We start from the raw sequence: 10,874 nt of genomic DNA, 5'->3' as shown, positions 1-10,874 counted from the left end.
TTCATCTATTAATGGAAATACGATAAGATTTTGTTGAAGGTTCAGGTCAAGGTGATAAGCTATAGGAAGTATTTGGTGTGTGTATCTGTGTGGTGGGGTGTCTCTCCCAGTTGCAGCTATTTATACCTCTAAGGGAAGGTTAAGGTTAGGAATTTAATAAGACAGCCGTTTATTCTGTGGAGACTAACAGTCCTGGGGTTAGGATGTAATAATCATTCTTCTGCTTTAAAAATGGTTCTCTTAACAAATAGCAGTAGCTCATTGCAATTTTCAGTTGTACAAAATGACGTATTTTCTATGTTACTATCAAAATATTCTGCATAACATTAATTTCTGTGCACTTATTAACATATATACAGAACAGTGTTTCCCAATAGAAATCAGTATGCTCCTTGCTGATCCTCTTTGCCCTAGATTTACCAAAACCAAACCAGAAATTAATTGTGTTAATAGTATAAAATCTCAGGAGAGAGAAAGGATTGAAGGTTTATTTCCCAGCAGCAAATGAATTAAGGAACTCCTTCAAGTCAAAGTCTAGCCAAGACTTAACTTTAACCAACGGCGGTGAATCCAGGCGAGCCAGGAATATCACACATTTTCCCGATGCATTATGTTGAGTACACAGAAGCAGAGGAATGTAAACAGACAGAAGGCACATGAAAGGCCCCAATCCATTCTCCATCTGACGGAAGTGCGAGTTTCATAATTCTGTCATCAAGAGTCTTTTCATCATTTTCTCTCTCTCAAGTTCACGCCTCAGAGTCTCAGCACTGTGTAATTAATGCACAAACAGCCAATTATGGGAACAACAATAAGTCTCAGATTTCAATTTAAAATAATTAACATTTTCAAAATACCAAAGGAGGGGAAAAAAAGGTCAGACACATTCAGTGAAAAAGCTGATAACCGATGGCTGATTCAAAAACAAGTATCGCTTGATATTTCTGATGAGCAAACAGAGGCAAGAAGAAGGATATAAAAAGATTCACATGGCAAAACAGTTTATCATTTTATCTAACCCCCATTAAAGGCTACTGATTTCAAAGGAAGCTGGACAAGGACTCTAAAAATGGAGCAGCTACAGTAAATGCCATTATGATAGACTACTGTTACAGCCTTCTGCTCCTTGGTGTGATGTGATATTGAGGGATATCTATATAAATAGATACATGGCTATACTGAATTTACCACAGTCCAGCACATATCAGGATGCCATAATCAGAGTCTGAGGTCCTTGCTCTCACCAATTCAATCCAGAGCCCTGAGGATTTGTAACCCTGGGAATGTCCTGGCTTAGTGACTCAATTTCTGAAACTGTTAACCATGCTGTTCTGAAAGTTATGTATCTCACCCTTGTAACACAGTTTGGAGATTTAAATGGCATTGCAGAAACCTTGCAGCCCGTTTGTGGACAAGCAGGGGTAGAATCACCCACTTGTGCATGAGACATCTTACAGAAGCTGAGTTCAGCACTACAGCTTCAGAATTACTTTTTCACTGGAATGATAAATTTTTAGATGAGTAAGCAATGTTGAATAAATGTGCAGGTGCAATTAACCAGCTGCAAAAAATAATTAACAACCAAAAATGGGAATCGACTGTGAATCCGAAAGCATAAAAGATTCATTCGTTATGATGTCAAAGAAATACTTTTTTCTTCATAAGCCTTGAGCTATTTGTGCTCCAGAAGTACTGACTATATCCACTGCTACATTTATATTCAGTAAATTATCAGCTTGGGAAGTTTAGTTTTGATTAACTATAGAATAAGAAGCCAGCATGCAAAACCAGTAGGATGAAAGAATAGAAAACTGAAAAGTGTCTGTCTGTAAAAAGGTGGTATAGCTTGTTGATTCTCTGAGAAATTACGAGACCACTGTAGCTTGACATTACTAAAATAGAAAAAAAAGAAAAGAGAAAGAGGAACAAGAAGGAAAACCAATGCCTGTTTTTCACTTAGAAGAACTGACATTTCTCAAACTCAGGTTTCCCCCATGGACATCTAATTTCAAAAAACAAATTGTAACAGCAGTTATTAAAACAAAATTTTTGTTGTTCAGACAAAACGACTTGCCTGGGGAAAATTCTGCACAACCCTTTGTCACAGAAATTGGTCACAGAAATGGTACACTGCTAGCTGCAGCAGTTAATTAAGGTAGGCTTTTCTTCATCTCAGAGCATGAGTATCAGTTACAGATATTTCTTTACATAACCCACCTATTCTGAAGCAGTAAAGCAAAAATCTTTCAGTATAAGAGAAAATGGCACTTTATGGTAATTATGACAGTAAAAGGGAAATAAAGCTGATTCCTTTAATGCAGAAAACATCATAGCATTTCTGTGAAAGAACGGCACAGTACCTGTCTGCCAGCGAAATGGGCTTATGCGATGTATATACTGTCTGGACTGTTGGAGTTGGTATAGTCTCTGCCAGAGACCTCAGGACGGGTGATGGAGACACCAACGTAATCTTAGGAGATGACTGCACCCCACAGCATGGTAATTTATTGTCTGCAAATTCTGCCTACAATAAAAAAAATATGTATACGCACACACAGAAAGAAAAAAATTGTAGATTAGCTTCTACTGGTCTCACCATCCTTCACTATCCAACTCACTGCCAAGCACACAGTAACAGCAACTAAGAATGAGAAAAAATGGGAGGCTGCGGCTATAACCTCTCAGTGCAGCCTCTGCAGGGGCTCCACAGCCACCTCTTTTGATACCTGAGGGACCAGCCTGATTGCAACATGCACTGAGTGGGGTGACACGTATGGGACTGGCAGCATTCAGGTAAAAAACATGATCAGTTTGGAGAATGACACTTATCATTATTGTATTTTCCCTAAAAATTATGCAGAATGTTGACAACATGAGATTTCTGGAATATCCTTCAGGAATCCTATACAATTTGCTGGTGGGTCCCCTAACTACTCTGTGTTTTGTTAACAGCTGGGAGTCTGGGTTTTTAGGATTAGGTTTTAAAATCTCCATCTGTTTCCCACTTTTGTTAACTGAAACGTGCCTCAAGAGAAGTATTCTTTCAGTATCCACTGCAAAGCAATGTTAAAGCAAATTGAAAGTGCAGATTTAAGTCAAGCAGCAAGCAACCATCTCCCGTCTTTTAGGTGAGGTATTTCAGCACAACAATATTAGAGCAAAGACAGGGCTATTTTTACAACCAGAGCAAGAGGATCCCTAAAAATCAAACAGCCCTGTCTTGCTTTTTGGCGTGGGCCATTTCTTATGCCAAACCACAGCAGCTAGTGCCTGTGTTGCATGTCTGACCCTAACCTGAGAAGAATACAGAGCAACTGCAATTGTCAGTGTGTCAGGATCATTAAAACACACTCCTACTGGTATCTATAGCCTACCTTTCTTCCTTGGTGACTATTTCTTCTGAACCTGGTTCAGAGTCTAAGGCAGGGAGGAGGAAAAGTCACTATCATAAGAAACCAGCTATTTCAAGAGCAACCTTTTTTCTTGGTCTAATTATTTCTCAGATTCTGCAACCCTCTGCAAGTGGGTTTAAATAGCGGGAAAACTATTTGAGCCCACACTTTCCTGGAATGTGTTAGGTTTGCTTGCTTATTGTCACTTTTTAACATCTTAAACATGCTTAAACACATCTTTAATGATCCAAAATAACCTCAAAAGCAAAAAGAATTCCATTAATTCCACAAAATTAGTAAAGTGGAAAAATGTAAAATCAACTAAAGAAACTCTCATGTGTCTAAATAATGGCTGATAGAACCTGTTCAAAATTCTCTGTAATTCAATTTTTAAAACTCGACTTAACAAACTGCAGAGGTATGAAATTTGGTGTCACTCATATGGGATCCCTGTGCTCTGAGGACTGCCACATCTTACTCCATGGCATGAGAAGAAGACATCACTCTGAAGCTGATGGACATTCTCCCAGCCTCACTGAAATCAGCAGAGTGATGCCAAGCTACACTTACTGAAGAATTGCCTTGAGTCCCATAGTGTGTCTGCTCTGGATTATTATTTTGCAGTAGATATCCAAAGCGTCTTTTTATGCATATGTCTGATTGCACAGTACACTTAAGCCAAATATTTAACTGGTCTAAAGAGATATAATTTCATTAATTTAAATCTATGTGGCTTAAATGTGACTGAGAATATGGCCATCGTGCCTGCTATTTTTCTATGGAAATCTCTGAAATTCAGAGGGCTCCTGGGTTGAAGTTTATATTTAAACAATCCAGGTAACAAAGTCATCTAAGTTTTCATCTGATCAAATCAACACAACTGCATATACACCACCAAATTTGGAGCTGTATATGAAAGGTAAAGCCTTCTAAACATCACCACACATAATCCTTTTCCTGCTCAATAACATTCCAATGTTTTCTTCCAAGTGGGGAAAAAAAAAAAAAAGAAAAAAAGAAAAAAAAGTGGAGGGTAAGGGGAAGCAAGGACAAGAAAAAAGAAAAAAGAAAATAAAACCAATTACCAAACATTATCATCTGGGTCTGCATGTGGCTGGAGACCAATCAGGGTTAGATCTGCCTGCAAGTCCTAGCTACCCTTCCCTTAGAGCTTCTGCCCGTGGCACAGCTCTCTTCAGGCCCTCAGCAGTGCATCAGGATGATCTAAAATGCTGCAGTGGAGAGACACCTCCCTTTGGTCTGGGACAGAGGGCTGTGAAACACAGGACCAAAGCCACCTAATTCTCCTAATTGTTTTCCCATCTCTGTGCAGTCCTATGGGTAGCTGCTTGTTCACCACAGATATTTGTACATAACTCACTAAAAGGAACGTACAGGATCACGTGATGGATCATACATCATTCGGGTTTTATTGCAATGGTATTTTAAATATTTGTGATCTCAGTTTTTCTCTCCACCTTGTCCAGGGAAATGGGGAGAAGATGGGATTTCAGAAAGATTAGTTTGAATTTTGCTTTGCTTCTTTTCTCCTGACAGAACATAACAAAAATTCAACATTTGAATTTGCCATGAAAAGGCATTTTCTGCAATATGGAAATTTCTATGGGTAAGTATATCATTATGCCTTCTGTTTGTATTTTAGAGTTCTGACCCCCCAGCTATGAAAATGCTCCTAAATTTTACTTTCGTCCCAACTGTCAGAGACAGAAAAATAATATCTGACAATCAATACTACTTAGTGGGAAAGCTATTTTGGGGGGCACATAATTTTGCTTAGATGAAGGTGTGCTGTGAAAGACACAAGCACTGTAACTTTTAGCTTTTATCACAATTTTCTGGTCTGAACTTGGCTGACATAATGAAACATTGATGTGATGTTCCTGTGTACTTTCAAATGCATTTAATTAGAGCTCAACTGTGGCACTTACACAGCTTGGGAAGGCCAACTAACTCTGGCTTTAAAGTACCTATTTGGAGAAAAAACACATTTACATGAAAGCCCATGATCAGGTTTATTGTGAAAGAAAAGCCTCTTTCTTTAAATCATTAAATACACACAGAACCTTCACATGACCCAACAGTGAATGAAGTAACTTATCTTGGATTATATGCCAGATATAGATTGCTGCAACCAGTAAAATTTAAGGTCAAAGTCTGAAATGCTTCATTTTGCAAATGTAACTTTAAAATTATAAATCATTCTACATGGCGTTTATAAGCAGAGTGTTTCTTAAAGAGTAGTTAATTTTGTCATACTTTTTTGTCATACTTATTAGATAATGGCTCTGCCACCAAACCAAGATTTTGAACATACTTTTTAAATTGTCAGATAATTGTTTTCTGTTTGTAGGTAGTTTACCTCACCAAAATCCCTAAGTCACGTCTTCTGTGAATATTTAACAAGAATGAAGTTCAATATTGGATTCAAGTTCTTGGGCAAACATGAGAGTTTGTACAAGGATACCACTGTAGTAATTTGCACACCAGCTATAATTCTTTAAAGTTCAGCTGTACATTCAATGAAAATCAGGGCCCTCTTTGTGATGGCACAGCAGGTGGTTCCAGGCAGGAGGCCATGCAATTGCTGGACAGAGGACTAAATCTTCCCATTCCCTTACTGCTCCCTGTAAAGATGTTATGGAGCTTCACCATTGTCCTCTACAGTCCTGAAATGAGCAACATTTTGGGACTGACTTCATTGGTGGTGAACCTTGACCTTTAACTTTTAGTCCTCTGTCTATTAAGCAGCAATGTCTGAATGCAAGCAACATTTTGTATAATGGGAATATTTAACTGCTTCGTACTCCTAATTTCTACTTGGAATTTTTTTTTTGAGGACTGCTTAGTGCATAGATTTCTGACACTTAAAAAAATCAGTTGGAATTGTGTTAAAACACAGTTTTTATTTGCACGTTCTACTTACAGAAAACTGTGGTACTGTTGTAAAGGGATCGAAAAAAGGATTAGATGTATCAGCAGGGAATGTCTTTATCTTTAAAAAAGATAAAGAAAAAGATGTTACTTTCAGAGCATAAAAATGCAAAAGAAAAAAAAAAGCAGCAAAGCATTGCAACTACAGTGACATATCCAACAAATCAGAGCAGTTCAGCAGTGCTTGAATCAGACCCAAAAAAGACCCTTCCAAAAATGCATACAGAAACCTGATGATGAATAGTCAAAGCATAAATATGAAAACTTGATAAATTAATTTTACCATGTAATTAAATATGTTGAGCAAATACAGAGCTGGTTGCATACAATATATCTTCCAATTCTGTTACCAGAATTATGATGTGATTCTTTCAGCCAGCACTTAGCACTACATTTTAAGATATGCAATATGAAGTGTAGGAGCAAATTTTGCTGTACAGGAACTTTGGCTAAAGAACTTGTGCTTTAAATATTTTAGAGTTCCAAGTTTTCACTTACACTGCTGCTACCAAAGACAAACAATCACGCAAGGTGGGATCAAAAGAAAATCATATATTAAAAAACCATGGGGACAACTGTTTGTTTCAGGCAGCTGGGATGCCCTGTGTTGAGTAGAGGGCTGTGGATAAAGGATGACCCTTGGAGGTTTTTTGAAAAGAGCATGGAAACAAAGAGGAGAGAGACCAACATATCCATCTGCCAAGAGGGCTTGGCTCATGAGGATATAGTCACCGGTGTGACCAGACCCTGCTAGAAGTCACTTCTGCCCTTAAAGTAGTTTTAAACATTAGCTGAAATTAAAAATATATTAAAAGCAGCAACAATCTCTGTCCCACTTCATTGTGAATGCTGTTTTTCATTATCTTCCTTTTTAGAACGCAGACATTATTATTCATTCATTCAGAGAGGACAAAATAGAAAATAAACATTTGAATTTGAACTGCACTTCATGCTTTCCCTTTGGAAAATTACATTTTCACTGTAAAGGTGTGTTTTTCACTTTATTACAGAAACTGCATTGCTTTGTTATGCATGTATTCAATCATAATTACTAACCACAGCTATACAACTGTTGTCCAATAATGAGGAAAGCTACCTTGAGGGCCCTGAGCCCCTGTAGGCCAAAGAAAAACCTGGAATTATGACATCAAATATAATTAAGTAAATGTACAGTGTTTATTTTGCAAATAAAATAGCAGAAACATATTGGCTTATAAGGGTACCAAGGGAAATTAACAGCTATCTGTGGGCTTCCTTCTGCAAACGTGGAATTAAGCTTAGCATTAATTGTCAGGCTTCTTACACATGAGGAGTATGGATAGCAAAGATACCATCAAGCATGTAAATGACTTTTTACGAGAGTAAAGGTGTTTATAAATCAATTACACAGGTGGAAATGAGCTAACAACTCTGGAGGAGAAATTATTTCAAATCACAATTTTCTATGCAAACTTATTAAAGGAAATTTCACAGTCCTATTACAGTCCTATATTCATGTCTGTTAGCAAAGTGTATGTATGTCTGCTGTGTTGCTGATTGAACCTAACTCAGACTGACACAATAACTCCTCACAAGTTTGTTATTTTGCATTATACCCAGAGCCAAATCTGGTCAGCTGTAGCATATCTCACTCCTTTGAGAGACAGCAAATACCCATGAGCCCAGGCTGACATTCTCAGGTTATGAAGGGTTTACAATATGATGTTACAGTACAAAGTACAAGTGTACTCAGTTACAAATAAAATCTTTGAGCCAAAGACAAACAGGGATGGGCATGCAGAATACCCTCTTGCAAAACCAGCAATCTATGGATGTGTGTGAGGCCAGCCTATGCATCAAAACAGGACAAGAAATGGTTAATCTGCATTAGTTATCAGTGGGGGTCTGTCTCTCAGGGAGGTGTGATGTTTTAATCTTGAGACTAGGACAATGTTGATAAATTAAAGGCTCACTGGATTATAAACTCCTCAATTTCTGGCCTTTTAAATAAAGTGGAAAGAGAAATTAGAGAACAGAGGGGGAAAAACCCATACCTGTGTTCAATTTAAGAGGGACAAACTAACTATCCCACTTAGCCTTTAGTCTTTACTCTTCCCGCCATATTTTTTTGCCTCTGAGAAAAGGCTGCTGTTACTCAAAAGGCAAAACAGAGTTTATTGGTTTGGCTCAGGCCTTGATTAAATCATTGCTGCCAGCTTCCTTAGGCAAGGCAGAGACAACACTGTTGTTGCCTTTTCAGCATTGGCAAGAAGTTCTTATCTATTAATGGCTTGGCTCTTCTGAGTAGGAAATTGTTACAACATCCTAATCCATACAATAGCAGAAAAAAATATATTCAAGAATATTGTTCAGACAGAGGATATGCAGGATGGGGAGACAGCAGTGTGGAAAGCATCACTTTAAAAATTGGTTTATGTGAAACTTGATTTGGAAGTTTGAAAGGTCCCTTCACCCAGGATTGTACTTCGCTTGCTTTGATCTAACTGTCCTGCATGTTCACCATGGCCAGCAGTAGCAGTTGCCAGCACCTGGAAGGAAGAAAAGCCTGTGATTCCCACCCCACCACACAAGGAAAGAAGCATAATGGGTGAGTCTCGTCCTTACCCTTGCATTGGAGTTGAGTTTATTGCATGAAGTCAAAAATCTCAGAGTAGCTCAGAAAGAAAAACAACTCCCTGACCAGAACCTAAATGTGATCCCTTCCCCACACTGCCTCTCTCCCTGCCCTAGAAAGAAGATATACCATGCCTTTAAATATCTCCTAACTTGCATGGAAGAAGGTGCTTTCTTTTCCAAGGTGCTTTCTTCTCCCTGTCATGGCAGCATCAGTTGAAACTGGGAACTGAGAACAGAAGAGCAGGGCCAATTCTACCAGCTACTTCAAAGCTGCAGCTCCTCCAGCATCTGGAGACCCTCAGCAACTTCCAGGCTTTACCTGGGATGGCACATATGAAGGGAAAAGGAAGAAGGAAGAGGAAGTGGGCAGTTCCACGGGCAGGTTAATCTCATGAAGCTGAACTCTAGCTGCTCAGAGAAGTGAAACACAGTAGCTGTCAGTGCATGGATTGCCTATAGACCAGAGTGAGGTTTGCTCTCTGCTTTGGTATGAAACAAAACAAGTAACATCTTTAAAGTCTACAGCTGGGCACAATTCCTTTGTGGCAGATGGATCAGCAATCTCACACACATTACTCAGATGGACATCTTCTGGTACAGTCAGGCTCTTCCACGAGAGCAACAGGGACTAACTGGTGTCACAGGGGCCACAGAAATAGCATGAGCAACAAGAGGTTAGAGCTGTGCTCTCCTTAACAGCACAGACAGGCTTTTAAGTACGAAACTTGATTTAAAGCACACTTGCTCTCTCTGCAGGAGTGCCAAGAGTCTTGCAGCCAAAGTCACAGCCGTAAAACAACCTTTAAGGCAGGCCCCATGAGTAACTGTCAGGTGGCAGGAGCGTGGCATGAGAGTGGAGTGAAGAAGGCTGACATTCCAGGAGCATCTCACGTGCTGAGGGCTTGTTTCATAACCTGAAATGCCCCTTGCTTGAAAGGTCAGGGGGCAGTACCATAGCAGAACTACTTTGGACAAGCAGGTCCTTGTCTGGAATATTTAGCTTGGCAAGTTGAGAATTTACTAAGCTTAAAAGAACAGTTGACTCTCATTAAAAAAAAAAAAAAAAAAAGTAAAAGAAAAATAATAAAGGAAGGATTGGCGTAGTCTCAAGAAAAAGAAGTCCAACGGTTGAGTAATCTTTAAGGTGAGAAATCTGAACACCAGTCAGATATAACAGTCACATTGATTTTCGTGGGGAAAAAAAAAGCAAAAAATTTATTCCTCTGTGGATAATTTTCTGCAAGTACTCAAAAATTCTTATTGCATTATTGCTGTCCATTGGAGTGGGTTCCTCCAATATTTTGGAGGAATCTTTGCCACAACCAGAAAGAATTAACAGCACTGATTTTCCTTGATATTTATATAGCAAGGGAGCATGAAGAACAGTGAAGGAAGAAAAAGGACAAAAGGACAAGAATCTTCTCCTTTTCTTTGCATTTGCGCTAAGAGTTCTTCTGGATGAAATTTCAAATCTCAGTAAAAACAACTGCACGTTCCTGAAACACTTTTTATATGAGTTAGGAGAAAAAAAAAGTAACTTTCTCATATAAACAAATGGAAGTGTAAGGAGATAAAGAAAGAGTACTTTTGTTGAGTTAATTGACATAAAATCAGCTATTTTGGTATTTTTATCAGAAAGGAATATTACAAATGTCCTTGCTTTGGCAAAAGAATGCTACTTTTGGGAGAAGAGGGCTTACTTTGGATATGTTCCCTTGCCTTTGGAATATCCCTGCCCTGGCACAATTACCCTTCCACAAAGGTCCAGTAACATTTTCTTCTGTTGACACTTTGCTTCACTTGACTGGAGGCATTTGTAACATTATGGTGAAGACGTGTGATCTCAGTGGGTTTGCACTGTCACTTTAGACACTGACCAGATGGAAGACAGACTTTAGGCCAAGCACTTCACTG

General features: G+C 38.7%; 1 protein-coding gene across 1 annotated transcript in view; it reads right to left on the bottom strand.

Moving 5' to 3' along the window:
- Positions 1 to 297: 297 nt before the first annotated feature.
- LOC311153529 (band 4.1-like protein 4B) overlaps positions 298 to 10,874 on the bottom strand; it is a gene marked incomplete at its 5' end in the record, with an annotated part of 71,340 nt that continues 60,763 nt past the window's right edge. Inside the window, 2 exons of the mRNA XM_084205460.1 lie at positions 298 to 770; positions 2,361 to 2,524. Coding sequence (XP_084061586.1) covers positions 701 to 770; positions 2,361 to 2,524 — 234 coding nt within the window. The 3' untranslated portion in view covers positions 298 to 700. The remainder of the gene's footprint in view (positions 771 to 2,360; positions 2,525 to 10,874) is intronic.

Source organism: Fringilla coelebs (genome assembly GCF_963513975.1).
Source record: "Fringilla coelebs genome assembly, chromosome: 1".
Lineage (NCBI taxonomy): Eukaryota > Metazoa > Chordata > Aves > Passeriformes > Fringillidae > Fringilla > Fringilla coelebs.
This window is presented reverse-complemented; position numbering and strand designations above follow the sequence as displayed.